Source organism: Pogoniulus pusillus, chromosome 15, assembly GCF_015220805.1.
Source record: "Pogoniulus pusillus isolate bPogPus1 chromosome 15, bPogPus1.pri, whole genome shotgun sequence".
In the NCBI taxonomy this organism is placed as follows: Eukaryota; Metazoa; Chordata; class Aves; order Piciformes; family Lybiidae; genus Pogoniulus; species Pogoniulus pusillus.
In genome coordinates, this window is record NC_087278.1 from 21,348,784 (window position 1) to 21,375,869 (window position 27,086).

General features: G+C 49.6%; 1 protein-coding gene across 16 annotated transcripts in view; it reads left to right on the forward strand.

Moving 5' to 3' along the window:
- ERC1 (ELKS/RAB6-interacting/CAST family member 1) overlaps positions 1 to 27,086 on the forward strand; it is a 317,339-nt gene that overhangs the window by 219,541 nt on the left and 70,712 nt on the right. For all 16 annotated transcript variants that reach the window (XR_010305042.1, XM_064155686.1, XM_064155694.1 and 13 more), the window contains one exon: positions 4,138 to 4,282. Coding sequence is in view for 15 of the 16 variants with exons in the window: in XM_064155686.1 (XP_064011756.1) it covers positions 4,138 to 4,282 (145 nt within the window). In the remaining variant the exon portion in view is untranslated. The remainder of the gene's footprint in view (positions 1 to 4,137; positions 4,283 to 27,086) is intronic.

Below are 27,086 nucleotides of genomic sequence, written 5' to 3' on the forward strand. Positions count from 1 at the left end.
GTTCATCAGCATATACTGCAGTGCCAATTCAAACAAGGCTGCACTAAGAGACTGCAAGTAGCTACGCCTCCTTTCAGACCTGGATCTGCAAAAGGAAATTAAATGAAACCTTCTGCTGCAATTATGGAACTAAATACATCCAGATTTTATCCATTGCCCCTGACACCTGCTCCATTCCTGTCCTCAACTCTTTCAACAACTTCTGTTTGCTTAGAAACACTCTTTTGGCACTATTTAAGCAGTAGTCATTGAAGCTACCCAGAGCAGGAGGCAAAGAGATGCCTCAGTGCTGAATGAAATAGCTTCCATCCTCTTTGTGCCCTGATGTGCTGTTCCTGGCCTTGTACAGACACTTGGTGTTTCTTATGCTCCCTTTTGATCTTCTGAGCAGCAGCAGCAAGCAGAAAGGACTGAAATACAGGTGTTAAGTGCCCCATTTAGGGCAGAACAGTTACCAGCATTGGTGCTGCTTTTGGCACTACCACCAGACTCTAACCCAGCCTTTGCAGAATTCCTGTGAGCAGTCCTGTGTGCTGTGCCTGACCATCTCTCCTCTCTGTAAGATGGAGAGCCATGGGCTTGATGGAAGGACCACTCGGTGGCTAAGGAACAGATGGTCACACTCAGACTTGTGATCAGTGGATCCGTGGCCAGGTGGAGCCCAGTGACAAGTGGAGCTCCTCAGGGCTCTGTTCTCTTCAGCATCTTTGTCAGTGACACAGACAAGTGGCATTGTGTGCACCCTCGGCAGATTTGCTGATGACACCAGGCTGTGACTCACTCGAGGGAAGGAGTCCATCCAGGAGGATCTCAACAGGCTTGAGAAGTGAGCCAGTGCCAACTGCATGAGGTTAAACAAATCAAAGTGCAAGGTCCTGCATCTGGGCTGGGCCAGTTCCAGGCAGAGATGCAGGCTAGTCACAGAGTGGGTTGAGAGTAGCCCTGACTCAGGGGTGTTGATTGATGAGGAGCTCAGCATGAGGAGGCAGCAGTGCCCTCATGCAGGCCAGAAGGCAAACTGTGTCCTGGGCTGCATCAAGAGCAGTGTGGCCAGCAGGTCAAAAGAGGTGATTCTTGCCCTTTATTCTGCTCTTGTGAGACCCCACCTGGAATACTGCATCCACTTCTGGTGTTCTCATTGTCTGAAGGACATAGAACTGTTGGAACAAGTCCATAGGAGGGCCACGAAGGTGATCCAGGGACTGAAGCACCTCTGCTATGAGCTTGGGCTAAGGAAGCTGGGCTTATTTAGCCAGGGGATAGGGAGGGAAGGGGAGGGGGGGGGGGGGGGGGGAGAAGAGGGTGGGGGAAGGGGGGAGGGAAAGGGAAGGGAAGGGAAGGGAAGGGAAGGGAAGGGAAGGGAAGGGACGGGAAGGGAAGGGAAGGGAAGGGAAGGGAAGGGAAGGGAAGGGAAGGGAAGGGAAGGGAAGGGAAGGGAAGGGAAGGGAAGGGAAGGGAAGGGAAGGGAAGGGAAGGGAAGGGAAGGGAAGGGAAGGGAGGGGAGGGGAGGGGAGGGGAAGGGAGGAGGGGAGAAGAGAGGGCTCCAAGGGGACCTTATAGCTACTTTCCAGTACCTGAAAGGAGCATATAAGAAAGCTGGAGAGGGACTTTTCATAAGGGTGTCTAGCACCAGGGCTAGAGGGAATAGTTTCAAGCCGTGAGGGAGGGTGTGAAGGTCTCATCTGTAGACTGCATCTCAGGAAGAAGTTCCTCAGTGCAAGAGTGGCAAGACTGAAAGAGGTTGCCCAGAGTGGTTGTGGCTGCTGGTTCAGAAGCCACACGGACAGGCTGGTGGCTGTTAGTCTCAGGAGTTTGCTCTCCACATGGTTCGCAGCACTGAGTTTATTCATTGTCAGAAGCTGTTCTATAACCATGCAAAAGAAGAGAAAACCCTTGAGTTTGGAGCTGTGTTGACACGGTTTGGGATCAAGAGTGGTGCTAGCACCAGGGGAACTGTCCCACTGGGACAGCTCTTTGGTGTCCTGTATTACTAAATGCTTTTACAGGGTTTGTCAGGTGTGATCCACCCAATCACTGCCGCTCCACCACCCACAGGACATGGCAGTGTCTGAGCTGTTGTCCAAGTGTCTGTCTCACTGTCACAATGCTACAATACTTCATCTGAAGCTCTTTGCCTGCTGTTCTTTTGTGGTGGTGTCACTTCATGGGAGGGGTGTTTTAATTCATATGCAGATGCTCCAGTTCTCATTGTAAGGGTGCTTGGCCACGGTAGGTCTTGCAAATGCCTGCGGTAGAAAACCATTAAAAGCTTCATCAGCCTTTGCTGTAGGGTTCTGGTGAATGCAGTAGACAAAAGTCAGATGACTGAAGCAAGTACTGTGCAATAAGTTACTCCTTCCTTCTGTGGCAACTGGTACAGAAGCCCTGCAGTGAATGAACCTTTTCAGTTTGGAGCCTTGTGTGCTAAAGGCATTACAGCCATAATTACAGCTTTGAAAACAGGTCAGACATCCTTCACAGGAGAGAAGCACTCCTGGATAGCTTGTAGCTACACCTTGAGTGCTGTGTCCACCTCTGGGCTCCTCAATTCAAGAGAGAAGTTGCAGTACTGGAAGGTGTCCACAGGAGGGCGCCAAAGCTGTTGAGGGGCCTGGAGCACAGCCCTGTGAGGAGAGGCTGAGGGAGCTGGGGGTGTGCAGCCTGCAGAAGAGGAGGCTCAGGGCAGAGCTCATTGCTGTCTACAGCTACCTGAAGGGAGGCTGTAGCCAGGTGGGGTTGGTCTCTTCTGCCAGCCAAGCAGCAACAGAAGAAGGGGACACAGTCTCAAGCTGTGCCAGGGGAGGTCTAGGCTGGGTGTTAGGAGGAAGTTGTTGGCAGACAGATTGATTGGCATTGGAATGGGCTGCCCAGGGAAGTGGTGGAGTCACTGTGCCTGGAGGTATTGAAGCCAAGCCTGGCTGGGGCACTTAGTGCCATGGTCTGGTTGATTGTCTAGGGCTGGGTGCTAGGTTAGACTAGGTGATCTTGGAGTTCTCTTCCCACCTGGCTGATTCTATAATTCTGTACCTGAACTATCCAAATTTGTGGCAGACCCATAAATGTTGTAGCTTAATGCCAGATGGAAAGAAAACGATTCAAGCCCTATAATGAAACTAGGCCTGATGGAGTTATCCCAGTTCCTTGGTGACATTAAAATAAAAGCTGGTCATATACAGAATCACAGAATCAGTCAGGTTGGAAGAGACCACAAGGAGCAGCCAGTTCCAACCCCCCTGCCATGAGTAGGGACACCCTACCCTAGAGCAGGCTGCCCACAGCCTCAGCCAGCCTGGCCTTAAACACCTCCAGCCATGGGGCCTCAACCACCTCCCTGGACAACCCAGTCCAGCCTCTCACCACTCTCATGCTCAACAACTTCCTCCTCACAGCCAGCCTAAACCTCCCCACCTCCAGCTTTGCTCCATTCGCCCCCAGTCCTCTCCCTCCCTGGCAGCCTAAAAAGTCCCTCCCCAGCTTTTTTGTAGGCCTCTCCTGGTTTCTCCATGTATTGAAAACTTCAGATCCTGGAAGGCCACAAGAAGGTCACCTGGGAGCCTCCTCTTCTCCAGCCTGCACAGCCCCAACTCTTTCAGTCTGTGCTCACAGCAGAGCTGCTGCAGCCCTCTGAGCATCCTCATGGCCCTTCTCTGGTCACACTCCAGCATCTCCACATCACTCTTGTAATAGAGGCTCCAGAACTGGCTGCAGTACTCCAGGTGGGGTCTCAGCAGAGCAGAGTTGAGGGGGAGAATACCCTCCCTTGACCTGCTGGCCACACATAACCCAATGCAGTTTAATCCTGAGTTTATTTTTGTGCATGTAGGCTCAAAATTCATCCTGGAACTGTTTAGAATGCTGAAAATATTCAGCCAAAGTAGTAATAAATGGTGAGCATTAAAAACTGAGTGCAAAATAATACCATATTATTATATGCCTTCTCTGTCCCCTGAGCAATAATTTGGGACCAGCTCAGTCATTTAGGGTCTTGGCTTCCTACCTCACCAATAGGCATAGGACCATGACCGCAGTACTTGCTGCCACTCTTTAGAGTTGCAGTTGTGGTCTGTTGTGTTCTTTGCAGATGTTTCCTCGAGTTTTGCAGGACAGTGATGCATTGTATGGTGTTCTTTTTTTCAGACAAGAAGCCCTTCTTGCTGCCATTAGTGAAAAAGATGCCAATATTGCTCTGCTAGAACTTTCTTCCTCTAAGAAGAAGACCCAAGACGAAGTGGCCGCGCTGAAACGAGAGAAGGATCGTCTTGTGCAACAGCTCAAGCAGCAGGTGGGTAGAGGAAGGCTGGGAAAGAAACTGGTTAATAATTTGGGCTCAGATTATTGGCTTCATTTGTGGAACTACTGATGTGTAATCCTGGGGTGGAAAGCATACAAAGAGTGATCTAAAGCTGGCTGCCAGTCTTGAAGCCTGTAAAATGTGATGGGGAAGACAGTACTGCACCCAGCTCTGGGAAGACAGTACTGCATCCAGCTCTGGGAAGACAGTACTGCACCCAGCTCTGGGAAGACAGTACTGCATCCAGCTCTGGGAAGACAGTACTGCATCCAGCTCTGGGAAGTAAGTACTGCACCCAGCTCTGGGAAGACAGTACTGCACCCAGCTCTGGGAAGAAAGTACTGCACCCAGCTCTGGGAAGACAGTACTGCATCCAGCTCTGGGAAGTAAGTACTGCACCCAGCTCTGGGAAGACAGTACTGCATCCAGCTCTGGGAAGACAGTACTGCACCCAGCTCTGGGAAGTAAGTACTGCACCCAGCTCTGGGAAGTAAGTACTGCACCCAGCTCTGGGAAGACAGTACTGCATCCAGCTCTGGGAAGACAGTACTGCATCCAGCTCTGGGAAGACAGTACTGCATCCAGCTCTGGGAAGACAGTACTGCACCCAGCTCTGGGAAGACAGTACTGCACCCAGCTCTGGGAAGTAAGTACTGCACCCAGCTCTGGGAAGAAAGTACTGCACCCAGCTCTGGGAAGACAGTACTGCACCCAGCTCTGGGAAGTAAGTACTGCACCCAGCTCTGGGAAGACAGTACTGCATCCAGCTCTGGGAAGACAGTACTGCATCCAGCTCTGGGAAGACAGTACTGCATCCAGCTCTGGGAAGACAGTACTGCATCCAGCTCTGGGAAGTAAGTACTGCACCCAGCTCTGGGAAGACAGTACTGCACCCAGCTCTGGGAAGACAGTACTGCATCCAGCTCTGGGAAGACAGTACTGCATCCAGCTCTGGGAAGACAGTACTGCATCCAGCTCTGGGAAGTAAGTACTGCACCCAGCTCTGGGAAGACAGTACTGCACCCAGCTCTGGGAAGAAAGTACTGCACCCAGCTCTGGGAAGACAGTACTGCACCCAGCTCTGGGAAGTAAGTACTGCACCCAGCTCTGGGAAGACAGTACTGCACCCAGCTCTGGGAAGAAAGTACTGCATCCAGCTCTGGGAAGACAGTACTGCATCCAGCTCTGGGAAGACAGTACTGCATCCAGCTCTGGGAAGACAGTACTGCATCCAGCTCTGGGAAGACAGTACTGCACCCAGCTCTGGGAAGACAGTACTGCACCCAGCTCTGGGAAGAAAGTACTGCACCCAGCTCTGGGAAGACAGTACTGCACCCAGTTCTGGAGCACCTATTACAAGAGGCATGTGGAGATGCTGGAGTGTGTCCAGAGAAGGGCCACGAGGATGCTGAGAGGGCTGCAGCAGCTCTGCTGTGAGCACAGACTGAAAGAGTTGGGGCTGTGCAGGCTGGAGCAGAGGAGGTTCCCAGGTGACCTTCTTGTGGCCTTCCAGGATCTGCAGGGGCCTACAGAAAAGCTGGGGAGGGACTTTTTAGGCTGTCAGGGAGTGAGAGGACTGGGGGGAATGGAGCAAAGCTGGAGGTGGGGAGATTCACGCTGGCTGTGAGGAGGAAGTTGTTGAGCATGAGAGTGGTGAGAGGGTGGAATGGTTTGCCCAGGGAGGTGGTTGAGGTCCTATGGCTGGAGGTGTTTAAGGCCAGGCTGGCTGAGGCTGTGGGCAGCCTGATCTAGGGTAGGGTGTCCCTGGGCATGGCAGGGGGGTTGGAACTGGCTGATCCTTTTGGTCCCTTCCGACCCTGACTGATTCTATGATTCTCAGTGTTGAGCTTCGTGTCACTGACTGAGTAGTAAAATGTGTCACAGAACAGACAGGAGACTGTCAGTGAAGAGCAGGACATTAGTTATTGTCTTCTGTTGCACAGCCACCCACAGCCCCAGGGAAGTGCAGTGATTATTCCCTTGCTGGCCTGTGTTTGCCTTGTGGGCCAAGCAGCATATGTGGAAGGAAATTCTCCTTGCTGCAAAGCTCAGCTATGTTTGTGTTACACCACACAGTCTCTGCTGTGATTTCTAAGCTGTGACAGGAGCACCACAGGGGAATGCCAGCTACTAGAGTGGAATCTGGGAGGTCTTGTGCCTGAGAGGAGATTGGTTCCTTTCCTATATCTGGCCCCTCTCATTTCTAAGATCTTTTTGTGTGGGCAGAACAATCAGGAAAATGGTCTATGTGTCTCTCCAGTATCAAATATTACCTTTCAGTGTTGACTGCTGTGTGCAAAATACAAGGGCAAGAAAACACAGAGGGAGCAAAAGGCATCCCTGGCAATACGAGATTTAGGAGCTGAAAAATCCGTGCAGATATTTCACTTCAGCACTTCTGGTGAGGTTTCCTGAGTTACTCCCTGTAATAGCACATCTGCTGCTGCCAATCTGGTATCAGTTTCTTCAGTGCCACCATTTCCCTCTTCATAAAGCTTTACAAGCAACATTTCACCTGCCAGACAGATGATTTTTGTTGCTGTCAGACAGGAAGACCAAACCAGGTCAGCTTTCTGATGAGGTTCTTCTACTTCTCCCTTATTCCTTATTCACATGGAGGTGCTGAAGATCATGTCTAAGGTAAAAGCTGAGAGTGCTTTGTGTGCTGGGCTGGATAATTAGCCTGGAGTTTATTCAGCAGTAGTGTCTGGCATAAATTGCATTTCAATATCACAAATACTGTGGTGTTGTTTTACTTTGCTACAGACTTGAGTGCAGGCAAGTACTGAGGTGTGCTGGTGTGACACAGTCTTTGCTCTGCAGCACAGAAGTGATGGCAAGTAACACACACAGCAACTGCAGGTTGAGATGGAGTCCAGAGTATAAGTGAGATAACATAATGCACAGTGCCCTTAGCCTATGTGCAGGCAAAGCACAGCAGAAAGTCAGGGAGATACAAACCCAAGCCAGGGAGCTACTCTCCCATCCCTCCCTTTATCGCTGCCATCCCAGTGGAAGAGAGAGCACCCAGAAACCTGGAACTCAAAAGCAGCAAGCAGAACAGGAAGCATCTCAGGTTCAGCTTCAAGCCTCAAGATTCTTTGCTCCAGCCAGCACTTCAGTTTTGAAGGTGGCAGGAAGCAGGATTGCTCTCCACAGCTCCCAAGAAGGGAGGTTGGAGTGAGGAGGGGGCAGCCTGTAGTCCTTGGTGGCAAGTGACAGGAGCAGAGGAAATGGTTCCAAGCTGCAGCAAGGGAGGCTCAGGCTGGATGCTAGGGAATATTTCTTCCCAGAGAGGGTTCTCAGCCCTTGGAATGTTCTGCCCAGGGCAGTGCTGGAGTCCACATCCCTGGAGGTGCTTAGGCAGCCTGTGGAGCTGGCGCTTGGGGACATGGTTTAATGTTGACCCTGCAGTGCTGAGTGGAAGGTTGGACTGGATGAGCTTGGAGGTCTCTTCCTAGTGTATGTGTTCTGTGGTTCCTTAGGAAACCCAAGCAGATTATTAGCCATCTATTTTTAAGATAAACAACAACTGAAAGTTTAGTTTAAGAATAGCATTGATTGTTAAACCAGGTCCAAAGTGAGCAAGAGGTAGAGTTTTTCAAGTCTTTTCACTAGTCAGACAGATGACCTCCTACTAGAACAGGATTCAGAAGTGGTCACAACATGTAACTGTCTGTAGGTGTAGTATGAAGGCTGTGATTACCTGTAATAACTGAAGTTTCAATCAGGTGATCTTCTGAACATTGTTGTAGTTCCTATCACTGTTCTCCAGTATTAGGCTGCTCCTAAGTAGACACAGCCATTTCCCTTAAGGATGCCCCTTCTAAGTGCTTTGCTGTGGCCAGCAGGGCAAGAGAGGGCATTCTCCCCCTTGACTCTGCCCTTGTGAAACCCCACCTCAAATACTGCATGTGGTTCTGGTGTTGAGGGACACAGATGTGTTGGAATGAGTCCAGAGGAGGGCCACACAGATGACCCAGGGGCTGAAACACCTCTGCTGTGAGGATATGCTGAGGGAGCTGGGGGTGTTAAGCCTAGAGGGGACCTTCAAGCTGCTTTCCAATACCTGAAGGGATCCCACAGGAAGGCTGCAGAGGGACTTTTTGCAAGTGTCCACACACAGGACAGAGGGAAATGGATTTCAATTGAAGGAGAATAGGTTTAGATTAGGTCTTAGGAAGAAATTCTTCACTAGGAAGGTGGCAAGACTCTGAAATGGATTGTTCAGAGAGGTTGTGGATGGCCCTTGCTGGAGATGTGCAAGACCAGGTTGGATATGGCCTTAATTGACCTGGGCAAGTTGAGAGGTGTCCCTGCTCATGGCAGGGGAGTTGGATTAGATGATCTCTGAGGTCTCCTCCAGCCTAAGCCCTTCTATGATTCTGTGATGATTCTGTGTAGGTGTAGGATGTTTGATTTCCCAAATAAACTAAACTTGGAAAGGAGATGAGTTTGAAATTGCATTTGCTGTGCAGTGAAACAACTTCTGAGCTGATATTGGAGCAGCAGCCTCTGTTCAAAAAAATGTGTTGAAATATCCAAATGCCTTTGAAGGTTTCAGTTCCAAAATTGCCATCAGCTGTAGGCTTGACATTGTTTAAGACATATGAAGAAAGCAGAAAGTAAGCTACTCATCATATCTAAGCTATAAGTAGTGTAAATTGCAGGCTGTATGTAAATAGAAGGAGTATAAATATGAAATCACAAGTAGAGAGGCTGCAAGACATAGTCCAGGGCATCCCAAATGCCCAAGGCAGAATATATGTTTTATATTAATGTGCTAAACTCTATTTAAAGCACACCTGAGAAAGGACAAGGGAGGTTATTCTGCCCCTGGACTCAGCACTGCTCAGGCCACACCTTGAGTGCTGTGTCCAGTTCTGGGCTCCTCAATTCAAGAGAGATGTTGAGGTGCTGGAAAGTGTCCAGGGGAGGGTGACAAAGCTGGTGAGGGGCCTGGAGCACAGCCCTGTGAGGAGAGGCTGAGGGAGCTGGGGGTGTGCAGCCTGCAGAAGAGGAGGCTCAGGGCAGACCTCATTGCTGTCTGCAACTCCCTGAAGGGAGGCTGTAGCCAGGTGGGGTTGGTCTCTTCTGCCAGGCAAGCAGCAACAGAAGAAGGGGACACAGTGTGAAGTTGTGCCAGGGGAGGTCTAGGCTGGATGTTAGGAGGAAGTTGTTGACAGAGAGAGTGATTGGCATTGGAATAGGCTGCCCAGGGAGGTGGTGGAGTCACCATCCCTGGAGGTGCTCAAGCCAAGCCTGGACAAGGCACTTAGTGCCATGGTGTGGTTGACTGGCTAGGGCTGGGTGCTGTGTTGGACTGGATGATCTTGGAGGTCTCTTCCAACCTGGATGATTCTATGATTCTATGAAAGATTTATTTGACTTAAAAGAGCTTTGTCACATCTGCCCTGAAGTCTGTCCTACATCTGAAGGATGTATCATCTTTTATCCCTTTTTGTGTGCAGATTTCAACTCATTGAAAGAATATCTCCTCAAAGTTACTTATCATGGGTCAGTAAATACTCACCAGGGAGTCTGAAATTGCCTTCATTTTTTTCACTTCCACACTTTGTGCTTTCTGTACCTCATTTCAAATCAGCTCTGTCAGCTCCAGAAATAGAAGATGGGTCAGAAGAGAAGGCTATGAGATTTTTACAGGGTCCTCTTTACTGATACAGACAAAGGGAATCTCATTTTTCTGTGTCCTTGGCTCTTGTTATTCAGTTATTGCAGGTCACCAGCCTCATGTTTTCCAACAAAACAACTGTGCTGCTTCAGCAATTTAAGCTTTCTCTACATGGACTCTTTTCTACATTTGAGAACAAAGATCCATTTGTCTTAGCCAGCTCCACAGGACTATATAACATTTCAGGAACTTCCTAAGAGTTTAGCTGTAATTCCTAAATTTGGAATAGAAATTGTGAATGAAAACTATTTCAGACTTGCAGTTGTATTGGACACAGCTGTTCAAGTAAGGCAAATGATGCCAGTTAATCAAGATCTTCTGGAAGGCTTTGAAAAGCAGTTCTGCAGCCTAAAAAGTCTGCTCAGCCCTTCAGATTCAGAGCTGGGATCCTGACCTCAGTAATTGTGGCCAGCAGAGCAAGGGATGTGATTTTCCCCCTCTACTCTGCTCTGCTGAGACCCCACTGGGAGTACTGCAGCCAGTTCTGGAGCCCATATTGCAAGAGGGTTGTGGAGATGCTGGAGTGTGTCCAGAGCAGGGCCACGAGGATGCTCAGAGGCTGCAGCAGCTCTGCTGTGAGCACAGCCTGAAAGAGTTGGGGCTGTGCAGTGTGGAGAAGAGGAGGCTCCCAGGTGACCTTGTGGCCTTCCAAGATCTGAAGGGGGCCTGAAAAAAAAGCTGGGGAAGGACTTTTTAGGCTGCCAGGGAGTGAGAGGACTGGGGGGGAATGGAGCAAAGCTGGAGGTGGGGAGATTCAGACTGGCCATGAGGAGGAAGTTGTTGAGCATGAGAGTGGTGAGAGGCTGGACTGGGTTGTCCAGGGAGGTGGTTGAGGCCCCATGGCTGGAGGTGTATAAGGCCAGGCTGGCTGAGGCTGTGGGCAGCCTGCTCTAGGGCAGGGTGTCCCTGTCCATGGCAGGGGGGTTGGAACTGGCTGCTCCTTGTGGTCCCTCCCAACCCTGACTGTTTGTATAATGAGTCCTTCTTTCTGCCTTTAAGATTGTTTCAGAGCTGCTGAGCTCCTTGGTTAGTATTGGTATTTAAATCCATCTCGTTTCTAGGATGGGCTTAGGCTTTGTGGTGGGAGAGCAGCTCTCTTAGCTGGCTGGCAGGCACAGCTGACTGAGAGATTCCTGTTTCCATGTACATAAGATGCAAACAGAAATGCTGAGCAATATCAGAAGTGGGTGGTTTGTGTGGAGAGTTACCCATGCTGTGGTAGCTACCAGAGACCCAGCTGCTGGATCTCATTCAAACTGGAAAGAGCCTCTGACAGAGTTCTGTGACTAAGCTGTGAATGGATCCAAGCATGTGTGACAGGATTCAGACTATGGCTTTGCACTGCTCTGCTGGTTACTGAGTTGCTACAACAGCTACCTCAGTTAGCAGAGTGGCTTACTCTTAGTTGAGCTTTCTCAGAGTGCAGCAAGATACAGCTCTCTCCCAAAAAGCTCATTCTACTGAGGAGCCTCAATTTCCTTCTTCAGAAAATACAAATCTAACAATTCCAATGTCTTCAGCCCTGAAATGTCCGGTGGCTTTGGTGTGCTTTAAAATATTGGTGGAGAGATATAGGTCCAAGTAAAGCTTCTGGAGGACTTTGCAGTTATGCCTTGCTTTGACTCTCATTCCTCCTTCCCAACATAGTCACTGACATGGGGAAGGGCACTACTGGGAAGGAATCCTGCCAAAGACGATTCATAGAATCATAGAATCAGTCAGGGTTGGAAGGGACCACAAGGATCAGCCAGTTCCAACCCCCCTGCCATGGCCAGGGACACCCTACCCTAGATCAGGCTGCCCACAGCCTCATCCAGCCTGGCCTTAAACACCTCCAGGCATGGGACCTCAACCACCTCCCTGGGCAACCTATTCCAGCCTCTCACCACTCTCATACTCAACAACTTCCTCCTCATGGCGAGTCTGAATCTCCCCACCTCCAGCTTTGCTCCATTCCCCCCAGGCCTGTCACTCCCTGGCAGCCTAAAAATTCCCTCCCCAGCTTTTTTTTGGAGGCCCCCTTCAGACCCTGGAAGGCCACAAGAAGGTCACCTGGGAGCCTCCTCTTCTGTGGGCTGCACAGCCCCAACTCTTCCAGTCTGTCCTCACAGCAGAGCTGCTGCAGCCCTCTGAGCATCCTCCTGGCCCTGCTCTGGACACACTCCAGCATCTCCACATCTCTCTTGTCATAGGTGCTCCAGAACTGGCTGCAGTACTCCCAGTGGAGTCTCAGCAGAGCAGAGCAGAGGGGGAGAATCACCTCCCTCCACCTGCTGGCCACACTTCTGCTGCTGCAGCCCAGGCTCCGCTTGGCTTTCTGGGCTGCAAGTGCACACTGCTGGCTCATGTTGAGCTTCTCGTCCAGCAGCACCCCCAAGTCCCTCTCCTCAGGGCTGCTCTCCAGCCACTCACTGCCCAGCCTGGATTTGTGCTTGGCATTGCCTCGACCCAGCTACAGGTCCTTGCACTTGGTCTTGTTGAACCTCCTGAGGTTGGCTTGTGCCCACCTCTGCAGCCTGTCCAGGTCCTTCTGGATGGATCCCTGCCCTCCAGCCTGGCTGCTGCACCACACAGCTTGGTGTCATCAGCAAACTTGGGACTTCAATTTCTGTAAGTCCATGTATTTAAGTTTGGATGAAGAGAGGCATTTCAGAAAGAGGATATGGCATCAATGTTGTTTTAATTTAGAGTTTCTAGGCTCTAAATTGCAGGAATGTGCCTCAATATAGAGCCCATTTCCTAATGAGGCACTTGGCATTGACCAGGCTTGCCAGTAAACGGAGCTGCCTGTTTCATATTGGTTGTCAGTTTGCATGAAGGATTTCCTCTGTCATCAGAAAGGCAGGGCGAGGGTCACCAGCTAATGTGGTCCCAATTTACTTCCTGCCAGAGTACTTTGTCTCTGTTAGCAGTTCATGGAGAAGCAGTGGTTAGGAGGTTGCTTCAGCAGAGGGGGGCAGGTCTGATGCAAGAAAACAGAGCTGAAGGTTGTCTAACAAAGTCCAGCTGCAGCGTGGCGAGCGCCAGCAGCGTGCGCTTGGGTTGTACCCTGCTGAAGCCTCCACAGCATCTCTCAGCCTGGGGCTGACACAGACCCAAGCAGCTTTGGCCTGCTGTGTGGTGACACATCCAATGCTCCTCTGTTAGAGCCCCTTCAACATTTATTCCTTTCCTTGTCAGGCTGCTTTATCCATTAGGATCTATTTTGTGTACTGGGACAAAGTTGTTCTTCTCTGCAGCTTCAAATCCTGACTTGAGCAGGTAGTGTGAGCGTGAGCACAGAAGGCCAGTGGCAGCCTGGGCTGAATCAACAGCAGCATTGACATCAGAGCCAAAGAGGGGATTCTGCCACTTTGCTCTGGTGACATGTCACCTGCAGTACTGCATCCAGTTCTGGAGCCCTTACCACAGGAAGGACATGGACCTGATGGAGCAGGTCCAGAGGAGGCCACAAAAATGATCAAGGGGTTGGAGCAGCTCTGCTACAAGGACAGGCTGAGGGAGCTGGGGGTGTTCAGCCTGCAGAAGAGAAGGCTCCAGGCAGACCTAATAGCAGCCTGCCAGAACCTGAAGGGGGCTACAAGAAGGCTGCAGAGAGACTGTTTGCAAAGGCCTGCAGGGACAGGACCAGGGGCAATGGCTTCAGACTAGAGCAGAGCAGATTGAGAGTGGATGTTAGGAGCAAGTTCTGTACCAGGAGGGTAGTGGAACACTGGAACAAGTAGCCAAGGGAGGTGGTTGGGTACTATTCCTGGAGATTTTGAAGGTGAGGCTGGACAGGGCTGTGGACAACCTGATCTAGTTGAGGATGTCCCTGCTGAGTGCAGACTGGGTTGGACTGGATGAGCTTTGGAGATCCTTTCCAATCCAGACCATTCTGTGTAAAGAGAAGGCATTATCTGAGTGGGCTGAGGTTTTCCTGTCTGTGGGCTTTGAGTCTTAAACACTTGGGGTTTGAGGCTAGGAGCTGCTTGGAGACAATGCTGTCATTTTCTTTGTTTGTACAGTGACTAGCACTGTGGGGACCCATCTTGACCAGGCACTCCTGTACCATGAATGTTTAAACAATAGTGATATTTTTAGGAGGTTCTGAACAACATCTGTTTGCTGAGAACTGGCAGGAATTATTCCATTACCTAGTTTGTAAATCACTGCATTCATTTGTATGCTCAGGGAGGTGCTTGGGGCCCAGCCCTGCAGATATTCAAGGGCAAGGCTCAACAGGGCTCTGAGCAACCTAATCTAGTTGAGGATGCTGACTGCAGAGGAGTTTGGACCAGGTGATGTTTTGGAGGTCCCTTCCAACCCAGACCATTCTGTGATTTTATAGTATGTATTATATAATGGATTTATGGTTCTTTTCATATACTGTATCATAGAATCAGTCAGGGTTGGAAGGGACCACAAGGATCAGCCAGTTCCAACCCCCCTGCCATGGCCAGGGACACCCTACCCTAGAGCAGGCTGCCCACAGCCTCATCCAGCCTGGCCTTTAGCACCTCCAGGGATGGGACCTCAAGTTGCCTCCCTGGGCAACCCATTCCAGCCTCTCACCACTCTATTACTGAACAACTTCCTCCTCATGGCCAGGTTGAAAAAAGTTACCAGGCACTGGCTTGGTTCAGTACTGCTGATTGTGGGATCTCAGAATTTCCATTTTAAGTGGTATGATTTTAAGGGGTAATATTTTAAGTGGTATGATTTTAAGGGGTAATATTTTAAGTGGTATGATTTAAGTGATATGATTTTAAGTGGTATGATTTTAAGGGGTTATATTTTCAGTAGTGTGATTTTAAGGGGTATGATTTTAAGTAGTATGATTTAAGTGGTATGATTTTGAGGGGTAATATTTTAAGTGGTATGATTTAAGTGATATGATTTTGAGGAGTAATATTTTAAGTGGTATGATTTAAGTGATATGATTTTAAGTGGTAATATTTTCAGTGGTATGATTTAAGTGATATGATTTTAAGGGGTAATGTTTTAAGTGATATGATTTTAAGTGGTATGATTTAAGTGGTAATGTATTAAGTGATATGATTTTAAGGGGTGATATTTTAAGTGGTATGATTTAAGTGGCAATGTATTAAGTGATATGGTTTTAAGGGGTAATATTTTAAGTGGTAATGTATTAAGTGGTATGATTTTAAGTGATACTATTTTAAATGGTATTCACTAATGCTGAGGATGTCTTTGTTATGGTGCTTTAAGTATTAAGTACCAGTGCCCCTTGTGCTGTCATTGGGCATCACCCAGCAGAGCCTGGCTCCAGCCTCCTGGCACTCAGCCTGCACATATTGATAACCATGAATGAGGTCACCTCTCAGTCTCCTCTTCTCCAAGCTACAGCCCCAGCTCCCTCAGGCTCTCCTCATGAGAAGCAAAGACTCCTCTTTTTATCCTCCAAGCTGGGCAGTCTCAATGCTGCCAGTTTTCCTGTGTCTTGTTTTCCAGCTGTATGACCCTGGCAGTTTGTCATTCTTAGCTTTTATTGGCTTTGTCTTTTTTCCAAGTGTGATATTTGAAACTGGACAAAGCTTAAAATGAGGCCTTTTGTTAGCTGAAACTCTTGGTGAGTTTGGCATGTGAGTCTCTGGTAGAAACTTTAATAGAAGCTTCTAAACCTTCATCAGTTCCCAGAGGTTGCCCAAAATAACCATTAATAGTAGGTAAACTCCTCCCTAGTATAGTCAGAGCTAGAAAATTTGAAGGCATCTGACTTTTTTGTTTTCAGTATCATCTCATCTCTCTTCTTTTTTGACCTGAAGTGATATTCTCTGAGCTCTGAAATAAATTGGACTGGATGATCCTGCTGGTTCTTTCCTTGGGCTGGCTGATCCTGCTGGTCCTTTCCAACCCCAGCGATTCATAGCGACTGGATGTTGTGCTGAGGGATTTGGTTTAGTCAGGGACTGGTCAGTGTGAGACTAATGATTGGACTTGATGATCTTGAAGGTCTTTTCCAATCTAAGGAGTTCTGTGGTTCTGTGGTAGATGTTGTTAGTCACCTGAGTAGTTTTTAGTGTTTAGAGCATGAGCACTTTGAGCTCCTTGGCTTCATGTTTTGATGGCTTTCACTTCTGACTGAGTCGAGGACCAACCTTTGTCTTCAGCTTCATTTTCATTCTAATGTTTTTTCTCCTTTAGTACTTCCATTTCATACTGTCCCTCACCTTTCCTATCCTTGCTGTATACACTCTTGCTTCTCATATTACATAGTGGTAAAAGCTCCATTCTGTTTTGGTGAAAGAGGATGAGGAACCTCGTGGTGTGAGCAACCTCTAAACTACCTAAAAGGAGGTTGTAGTGAGGCTGGAGCTGGTCTCTTCTCCTGAATTAGGACAAGAGGAAGTTGCCTCAAGTTGTGTCAGGGGAGGTTTAGGTTGGCTGTTGGGAGGAAGTTCTTTACTGAGCAGGTGGTCAGGCACTGCAACAGGCTGCCCAGGGAGGTGGTGGAGTCACCATCCCTGGAGGTGTTTAAAAGGAGAGTGGCTGTGGCACCTGAGGCTATGGTCTGGTGATGAAGGATGCTGGGATGCAGGTTGGACTGGCTGATCCTGGTGGTCCTTTCCAAGCACAGTGATTCCTAGTGATTAGATGTTGTGCCGAGGGATTTGATTTAGTCAAGGACTAGTCAGTGTGAAACTAATGATTGGACTCGAGGAGCTTGAAGGTCTTTTCCAATCTAAGAAACTCTGTGACTGTGTGTATTGAACATATGGGTTATGCACTCAGCTTACTTGCCACTCAGAGGTGTATTTTACTACTTGTTTGTAACAGGTTAGCACACCATTAATGAGTGTTCCCCCACCACAGAAGTGAGGGAAAGCACACAAAAACTCTGGAGCTGAGGTAAGAAGAGTGAGATAGTGATAAGAAGAGTGAGATGTGATGTGGTGAGATACAAAGTTTTACTGAGCAAAATCAGGTAATAATAACAATGTAATGCAGTGACATTGTTATTATTATCTGATACCTTATCAGTTACCTTAGCTGGTAATATAATGCACAATCACCTTAGCTTAGCTTATTTGCAGAAAGAAATGTGCAGCATAAACCAGAAAATCAGTGGCACAAAGCAGAAAACCCAGGGAACAGCCAACCCTGCCCCATCTTGCCACCATTGCCACAGGAAAGAGCCAACACCCAAAAGCAGCAAGTAGAAGAGGAAGCCTCCCATGCTGCAATCTAAACTTGAGCCCCTCAAAACTATGCTTCAATCAACACTTTCATTTTGAAGCTGGCGTGAGGCAGGATAGTTTTGAATAACAGCAGGAAATTTCAGTTCAGCCCATGACACTGTTGTTCCCTTCTGTATCCTTGTCATGATCACAGAATCACAGCAAACATCCTGTTGGAAGGGACCACCAAGCTCATCCAGTCCAACCTTCCACTCAGCACTGCGGGGCCAACACTAAGCCACGTCCCTAAGCACCAGCTCCACAGGCTGCTGAAACACCTCCAGGGATGGAGACTCCAGCACTGCCCTGGGCAGACCATTCCAAGGGCTGAGAACCCTCTCTGGGAAGAAATATTCCCTAGCATCCAGCCTGAACCTGCCCTGCTGCAGCTTGGAACCATTTCCTCTGCTCCCGTCCCTTGCCACCAAGCAGCAGAGGCTGCCCCATCCTCGCTCCAACCTCCCTTCTTGGGAGCTGTAGAGAGCACTGAGCTCTGCCCTTAGCCTCCTCTTCTCCAGCCTGCACACCCCCAGCTCCCTCAGCCCCTCCTCATAGCCCAGGTGCTGCAGACCCTTCTCCTTGCCCTTCTCTGGACATACTTCATCCCCTCCATGTCCTTCCTGGGTTGAGGGGCCCAAAATTGAATACAACACTCAAGGAAGCTTCCCATGCCACAACCTGCACTATACTTTGCCAGCAGTTTCGTTTGGAAGCTGGCAGGAGGCAGGATGGTTTTGAGGAACAGCAGCAAATTTCAGTTCAACCCATGACACTGTTGTTCCCTTCTACTCCTATATCCCCATCCTGACCATTCCTTCCTCTTTAGGCCCACGTGGATTTGCAGGGCTGCTACTTACCATTCCCATAAGTTGTGAGGAATTCCTTGGCACGGAGTGGTGGCATTAACAGTTAGCAGTTATGCAGTGTGATGCACATCTCTTCTAGCCATCCAAGGCCAAAAGCTGTGTTCTCTCTGCTGTTTTCTGCTTCTTCCCTGCAAAGCTTTTGGCTGGCTAGCCTGATGAGGCTAAGGTACTGCAAAGATTTGGCCAAGGTACTGCAAGGATTTGTCTCTCAAGTAAATGTGCTTTATGGGATTGTGAGGAAAAGGAAGGAATTTCATATGCCAGAATAGCTTCTCCCCCTCCATCCCCCAAAATGCTATTTTTCCACTGCTGCTTGTTTCCCTGGAAGCCCCACACACTGACACCTGACACTGTGAACTTTTCCAAAGGGAAGTTCCACTGGTTGGAGTCATTTCTCTCTCTGTAACAGGAGAATGTCAAACAGGTAAAAGGAGACTGACACTCAGGGGCTTTCCCCTTGTTGCTGTGGCTCTATCAGCATGATCACACTTCTGACAGCTTTTATTACCACCCTGCTTGATAAAATCATGGAATCATAGAATCAACCACATTGGAAGAGACCTCCAAGATCATCCAGTCCAACCTAGCACCCAGCCCTGTCCAGTCAGCCAGACCATGGCACTAAGTGCCTCGTCCAGGCTTGGCTTGAGCTCCTCCAGGGATGGTGACTCCACCACCTCCCTGGGCAGCCCATTCCAATGCCAGTCACTCTCTCTGCCAACAGCTTCCTCCTAACATCCAGCCTAGACCTCCCCTGGCACAATTTGAGACTGTGTCCTCTTCTTCTGTTGCTGCTTGCCTGGCAGAAGAGCCCAACCCCACCTGGCTACAGCTTCACTTCAGGCAGTGATTAGGGGACAGGAGGGCATGGCTTATGAGGAGAGACTGAGGGACCTGGGGCTGCTTAGTCTGAGAAAAAGAAGACTTAGAGAGGATTTGATAAATGTTTGTAAGTATCTGAAGTCTGGCCAGGAGTGGGGGACAAGCTCTGCTCACTGCTCCCTGGGATAGGACAAGGAGCAATGGGTGTAAGCTGCAGCACAGGAGGTTCAACCTCAACACAGGAGGGAACTTCTTTACTGTGAGGGTCCCAGAGCGCTGGCGCAGGCTCCCTAGAGAGGTTGTGGTGTCTCCTTCTCTGGAGCCTTCCAAGGCCTGTCTGGATGTGTTCCTCTGTGATCTGTGTTAGATAGTATTGCCCTGCTCTGGCAGGAGGGTTGGACTGGATGATCTCCTTGGATCCCTTCCAACCCCTAACATCCTGTGGTCCTGTGAGTTGTAGACAGCAACAAGGTCTGCACTGACCCTTTACAACCAGTGTAAAGTCATCTCTGTTTCATGTTCTTGTACCACCACTATCTGTAGGGCCAAACACAGCTTGATACATTCTGAATCTGCAGGCCTTTGGCCACAGGGAGTTGCCCAATAGGTAGTTTTTCTAGCACATTCTAAGCTGCCCTGGCAGCGTAGCTGGCGGCCGTGCGAGCAGGCAGAGCCAGGGCAGTCAGTCTGTGCATTTCCTGCTCAGGAAGCTGTTGGACTAGAACCAGAAGAACCTCCTGGCTGGAGAGAGTATTTGTGCACTAATTGGCTCTCCTCGAGCCTTGCCAGCTGTCAGGTTTAAGCAGGGTGGCTTTTGTGGAGCTCCTGTAATCCAGCTGGATTATCAATCACAGTGCTGCTTCCCTTGCCAGCCTTTGCTCCTCCCTAATTGATTCTGTCAAGGGGAGATCCCTGCCAGGAGCATCCTGACAGCAGCCCAGCAGGCAGAGAAAGCAAGGCTTTGTCATGCCCTTGAACACAGCTTCCTGATGCACAGCACAAGGATTCCTTGCAGATGAAAAGCAAAGCACCTTCTCCCTGCCATGTGTTCCAGGCCTTTTTCCCATCATTTCTAATCAGCCATTCCCACAGTAACTGCACTCAGTGCAGCGTCAGCAGTCTTCTCTGGGGCAGCATTTTATCTTCTCATGGTAGTAGTTAGATTCTCATTCCCCTCTCCCTCCTCCTCTTTTTACCTCTAGCCTCTGCCTCTCGTGTTACTAAATCATAATGTATGTTCAAGTGAGCTCCTCACTGCCACTGGCCTCACAGTGCTGGAGAGGGGAGCTGCTTGCTGTCCCCACCAGGAACAGCCTTGTCTGCTTTCTGCTTGTGCCTTCACTCAGCTCACAGCCTGCTTTTAGGGCACTGCAGTGGAAGCTCTGCAGGTTTGCTTTGTCCCTGGAGGTGTTCAAGAAAAGCCTGGATGAGGCACTTAGTGCCGTGGTCTGGTTGATTGGTGCTAGGTTGGACTGGCTGATCTTGGAGGTCTCTTCCAACCTGCTTGATTCTATGATTCTATGCAGAGCTGTGAAGAGTGATTTGGAAGAGCTCAGGGTTGCTCAGTAGTTGTTCCTTCAGGGCATAAGCTTCCAGGCTTATCTTCCTTTGCTGAACTCCTACAGTTTGTGGGATACTTGGAAGGATCCACACACAGCTACTTCCTCTTTGTTGTCCAGTGACAGGATGTGCCTCAGGAGTAAAGTATGTGAGACTTTCCAACAATGGGTTCTGTGGCTGGGTTTGGGCTGGCATCACTCTTCTGGCGTTTGAGTTGATGACGTGTGAGGGTTGACTGGAAGGGAGAGAGCTGATGACTACATCTTAGTTGTGTCTTTTAGATAGGTTGTTTAGGGATCTCTGGAGTTTTGGTGACAGAGAGTGTTCTGCTCAGATGTGTAAATCAGCTCCATGAGATAAACCCATGATTTTGGGGAAGAAACAGGAATTTCAGACACAGGAAGGTTTGGAATGGCTTGTCTGAGCTCTGTAAAAGTCCTGTGGAGCTCCCAGATGAGTCTGTAACCATCCTTGCTGACACTTTTTCTGCACTGAATGATCTGCGTTTGTGTGGGATGTTTTACCTGCTACTGGCAATTATCTGGAGGACACACATGAGCCTTTACCTCATCACCATGCAAAATGGGCTAATCCCACAGAATCACAGCAAACATCCAGTTGGAAGAGACCTCCAAGCTCATCCAGTGCAACCCTTAACCCCACACTGCAGGGCCAACACTAACCCATGTCCCTAAGCACCAGCTCCACAAGCTGCTGAAACACCTCCAGGGATGGAGACTCCAGCACTGCCCTGGGCAGAACATTCCAAGGGCTGAGAACCCTCTCTGGGAAGAAATATTCCCTAGCATCCAGCCTGAACCTGCCCTGCTGCAGCTTGGAACCATTTCCTCTGCTGCTGTCCCTTGCCACCAAGCAGCAGAGGCTGCCCCCTCCTCACTCCAACCTCCCTTCAGGGAGCTGTAGAGAGCACTGAGCTCTGCCCTCAGCCTCCTCTTCTCCAGCCTGCACACCCCCAGCTCCCTCAGCCCCTCCTCATAGCCCAGGTGCTGCAGGCCCTTCTCCAGCATCCTTGCCCTTCTCTGGACATGCTCCAGCCCCTCCATGTCCTTCCTGTGGTGAGTGGCCCAGACCTGAACACAGCACTCAAAGTATGGCCTCCCCAGTGCTGAGCACAGGGGGATGATCCCCTCCTGTCCCTGCTGGCCACAGTGTTTCTGCTCCCAGCCAGGATGCCATTGGCTTTCTTGGCCACCTGGGCACTGCTGGCTCATATTTAAGCAATTGTCAACCAGAACTCCCAGGTCCCTCTCTGAGTTGTAGCTTTCCAACCACACATTTCCAGGTCTGTAGCTTACAGACTCTGAAATCCAATGCCCAGAGATGTTGTGGCTGCCTCCTCTGTGGTGGTGTTCAAGACCAGATTGAATGAGGCCTTGAGTAGCCAAGTCTAGTTGAGAGATGTCCCTGCCCATGGTGGGGAGGTTGGAGCAGATGATTTCTAAGGTCTCTTCCAACCTGTGATTCTGTGAAATTAGATGTGATTTACTGGTGATAGCTTCTGCAAGTAGATGGGTGATGCTGGCTTCAGATTCCCCTCAGCTCTGTTCAGTTCATGGTGCTGTGTTCTAAAGATTCCAAACCTTAAAACTAGTTCTGTTTTGGTGCTGAATGTGTTCTGCAATTGCTCCTTTATTAAGTGCATGCAGTCTTTGAGCCCCTTTTTTGTTAGATGAAGAACCATTCATGACCAAAGCAAAGGTGTGTGTTTTTCCCCTAGAGGGGAGAAGTGTGAGTGAGAGTGAGGGAAGAAGGAGTGAGAGGTTTGCCACTTGGCATTTGTGGATGTGTGTAAAGAAGGTAGGGAGGTATTTCTGCTGGCTGCTAACTTAAGAAACTGTGAGGAGTCTGGTAACAGCTGCCAGCTCTGAAAGACACAAGATGAGAAAATTCATAGTGAAGGAGATCATAGAATCAGTCAGGGATGGAAGGGACCAGAAGGATCAGCCAGTTCCAACCCCCCTGCCATGGACAGGGCCACCCTACCCTAGATCCCTACATCAGCCTGGCCACAGCTTCAGCCAGCCTGGCCTTAAACATCTCCAGGGATGGGGCTTCCACCACCTCCCTGGGCAACCCATTCCAGGCTCTCACCACTCTCATGCTTAACAACTTCCTCCTCATGTCCAGTCTGACTCTCCCCACCTCCAGCTTTGCTCCTTTCCCCCTAGTGCTGTCAGTCCTTGATAGCCTGAAAAGTCCCTCCCCAGCTTTTCTGTAGGCTCCCTTCAGATGCTGAAAGGCCACAATCCTCCTTCTATCCCCTCCCTTGAACAGAGGTCTGCAGAAGATGCTGCCAAATATCAGGTAGTGATTTTGGCAGCTCACCTTCAGGGCAGTGGTGTTCTGCTCTGTATTGAACACAGAACTATAAAGGTTTCTCTCTGCCCTTCTTTGCCTTTAAGGTGATACTAAGGATTTGAGTCTTTTCAGAACCAAGAAATGCTTTCAGGGATTAGTCCAAGATTGTGCATAAAGATAAAATAAATCTCAACTTCAGTTATCAAAAGGTTGCTGTCTGCTTGCACTTGGCATAACAAACTACCCTGTGGTTGCAAGAGCAATTTGCTGCTCAAGCACCTCAGTTTCAAATATAAGTAAATCTACTTTTACAATAGCTTGTTGTCAGTAGTATACAATCATTGCATCATAGAATCAAGCAGCTTGGAAGAGACCTCCAAGATCATCCAAGCCAACACAGCACCCAGCCCTGTCCAGTCATCTAGACCATGGCACTAAGTGCCTCATCCAGGCTTTGATTGAACACCTCCAGGCACAGCGACTCCACCACCTCCCTGGGCAGCCCATTCCAATGCCAATCACTCTCTCTGCCAACAACTTCCTCCTAACATCCAGCCTAGACCTCCCCTGCCACAACTTGAGACTGTGTCCCCTTCTTCTGTTGCTGCTTGCCTGGCAGAAGAGCCCAACCCCACCTGGCTACAGCCTCCCTTCAGGGAGTTGTAGACAGCAATGAGGTCTGCCCTGAGCCTCCTCTTCTGCAGGCTGCACACCCCCAGCTCCCTCAGCCTCTCCTCACAGGGCTGTGTTCCAGGCCCCTCCTCAGCTTCATTGCCCTTCTCTGGACACATTCCAGCACCTCAACATCTCTCTTGAATTGAGGAGCCCAGAATTGGACACAGCACTCAAGCTGTGGCCTGAGCAGTGCTGAGTGCAGGGGCAGAATAACCTTCCTTGTCCTGCTGGCCACACTGCTCCTGAGCCAGGCCAGGATGCCATTGGTCTTTGTCTCTCAGCTGCTGTAAAGCTTTAGTCTCCATATATACATGTAAAAACATCTGATCACAGCACTGGTGCCTGGGGGAGGCAATGTTCTTTTCTCTCAAATACAGCCTAAGTGGTATCTATTTTATTAGGGGGTTTGATCTCTTTATTTGGCCACAGCTTTACAGTCCCAGAACTTAGTCTTTTGTTCTCTTTCTTTCTGTTTACCACCAATTCCTGTCTGTCTTAGTTGAAGACAATTATTTCCTGCAGGGTAAACAAAAACTAAGTGGACCTCTCACAGCTGTCTCCAGCCACATTCTTCTTAGGGTGTGAGCAACCTCAGTACCTTCTGGTTCCACAGTGAATTTTTATTCAGGGAGAAGCAAGCTGATTTTCTTTCATGTTTCATTTCAGTCTGGGCACCTTGGTGCCAAAGAGATGTGGAGGTGTTAGAGCAAGTGCAGAGAAGGGCAAGGAAGCTGGGGAATGGCCTGGAGAATAACTCTTATGGAGAGCAACTGAAGGAGCTGGAGCTGAAACGAGATGACCCTTGTGGTCCTTTCCAACCCTGACTAATTCTGTTATTGTCCCCTTTTACTCTGCTCTGGTGAGGCCACAGCTGGAGTGTTGTGCCTAGTTTTGGATACCTCCATACTAGAGAGACATTGAGGTGCTGGAGCCAGTGCAGAGAAGGGCAAGGAAGCTGCAGAAGGGCCTGGAGAATAACTTACAGAGAGTGACTGAAGGAGCTGGGGCTGGTTGTTCTGGAAAAGAGGAGGCTGAGAGGAGACCTCATCACTGTCTACAGCTACCTGAAAGGAGGTTGTGGAGAGGCTGCTGCTGGGCTCTGCTCAGAGGTAATTAGCCATAGAACAATGGCCTCAAGCTGCAGCAGGGCAGGGTTAGACTGGACATTAGGAAGACTTTTTTCCTGGAAAGAGAGTCAGGCATTGGAATGAGCTGCCCAGGGAGGTGCTGGAGTCACCAACCCTGAGTGTGTGTGAAGGTCGTTTGGATATGGTGCTTGGGGCTGTGGTTTAGGGGGCACTTTCTAGAGTAGGGTTAGAGATTTGGCTTGGTGATCCTGAGGGCCTTTTGCAAGCTGAGGGTTTCTGTGCTGTTGCCATTGTACCACACTGAATCCTTTTCACAGTGCAAGAAATTCCTCCTCTCACTTCTTTCACATTAACCTGCAATGTAACTCTGATTTCTGACACCAAGCCAGTGTGCTCTTGGAGCACTTTGGGTGATTCTGTGCTCCACAACCTCCCTGGAAGGATTCTGGACCAGGTTGGAGGAGGCTTGAACAACCTGTTCTAGTAGGAGGTGTCCCTGCCTACGGTGGGGGGTTGGAACTGGGTGATCTTTGAGGTCCCTTCCAACCTAAACCATTCTGTGATGGGAATACTGTCTGCAATGCAGACACCTTAGAGAAATTCATCTGATCAAACTGCACATCTCTGCGTGTTGTGTGACATGAATTATGGAGAGGAAGGGAACTTCTTTCTTTGCTAAGAATAATTTTGGCACAAATACAGTAGAAAACCTGAATATTTATTTGCTCTTTCCAGGTAGTGCTGTTCCCTGAGGTTTAATACAGACAGAATAGGAAAAATAAACCTCTTCAGGAAGTAAGGGACCTGGGCGGGCTGCAGAGGTGGGCACAAGGCAACCTCAGGAGGTTCAACAAGACCAAGTGCAAGGTCCTGAATCTGGGTCAAGGCAATGCCAAGCACAAATCCAGGCTGGGCAGTGAGTGGCTGGAGAGCAGCCCTGAGGAGAGGGACTTGGGGGTGCTGCTGGACGAGAAGCTCAACAGGAGCCAGCAGTGTGCACTTGCAGCCCAGAAAGCCAAGCAGAGCCTGGGCTGCAGCAGCAGAAGTGTGGCCAGCAGGTGGAGGGAGGTGATTCTCCCCTTCTGCTCTGCTCTGCTCTTCTCTTCTGCTGAGACTCCACCGGGAGTACTGCGGCCAGTTCTGGAGCCCATATTGCAAGAGGGATGTGGAGATGCTGGAGTGTGACCAGAGCAGGGCCAGGAGGATGCTCAGAGGCTGCAGCAGCTCTGCTGTGAGCACAGACTGAAAGAGTTGGGGCTGTGCAGTGTGGAGAAGAGGAGGCTCCCAGGTGACCTTATTGCAGCCTTCCAGGATCTGAAGGGGGCAACAAAAAAGTTGGGTAAGGACTTTTTAGTCTGTCAGGGAGTGCCAGGAGTGGGGGGAATGGAGCAAAGCTGGAGGTGGGGAGATTCAGACTGGCCATGAGGAGGAAGTTGTTCAGCATGAGAGTGGTGAGAGCCTGGAATGGGTTGTCCAGGGAGGTGGTTGAGGCTCCGTCCTTGGAGGTGTTTAAGGCCAAGCTAGCTGAGACTCTGGCCAGCCTGCTCTAGGGTAGGGTGTCCCTGGGCATGGCAGGGGGGTTGGAACTGGCTGATCCTTGTGGTCCCTTCCAGCTCTGACTGATTCTGTGATTCTGAGAAAGAAAAAGTCCTGGCTTGTTGTGATCCTGCCAGCTTGCGCGCAAGAGTGGGGCGAAAGGACAGGAATCATCTGTCCAGCTTTGCACTGCACAACTGCTGCTGTGTGCTCAGGCAGGACTCCTGCCTCTGTGGACCAAGCAGAGGGACAGTGTGGATGGACAGGAATCCTGTCTGCAGACCACACGCACGGATGGTGTGGACAGACAGGAATGTGATGTCTGTGTGTTTGGATGGATCTTAGGAGGCAGAGCTCTTCTGCATGCATCTCAAACCTAGCAAGTGGCCGTACAGAGAACATTTGTAGCTGTAATTTAGTTTGGGGTAGCAAAGCTCTGTTGGTTGTCAAAGGAAATGCCCTTTCAACTCTTCTTTCCAGCAGTTACCTTGGAGGATTTTGTCTAGATTCAAAGATGAAAGTGATGCAAAAAAAAAAGGGATAATATTGGGTTTCCTTTTCTGTAAATTCAATTTCAATTTCAGAGCAAGCATAAATGGTCTTGAGGCTTGGTGGTGTATTTTTTTGGAGCTGCTATCAACACTGTTTATATGGTTCAGGCACAGACACAGTCCTGTGTACACCCAGAGCTGGGCTCTGGGCAGTTCCAGGCAGTCTGTGCTGAGATGATGCTGAGCAGCACACATCACTTTAGCATCTAGGAATTTGGATCTGTCTGTAACTGTTTTTTTCTTGCCAAGAGCAGCATGTATAGAGGGGGGTGGCTGCTGCTGCTCTTTGAAGCTGCAGGAAAATGCAATAGAATCATAGAATCAACCAGGATGGAAGAGACCTCCAAGATCATCCAGTCCAACCTAGCACCCAACCCTGGCCAATCAACCAGACCATGGCACTAAGTGTCTCATCCAGACTTGTCTTGAACACCTTCAGGAACAGTGACTCCACCACCTCCCTGGTCAGCCTATTCCAATGCCAATCACTCTCTCTGCCAACAAC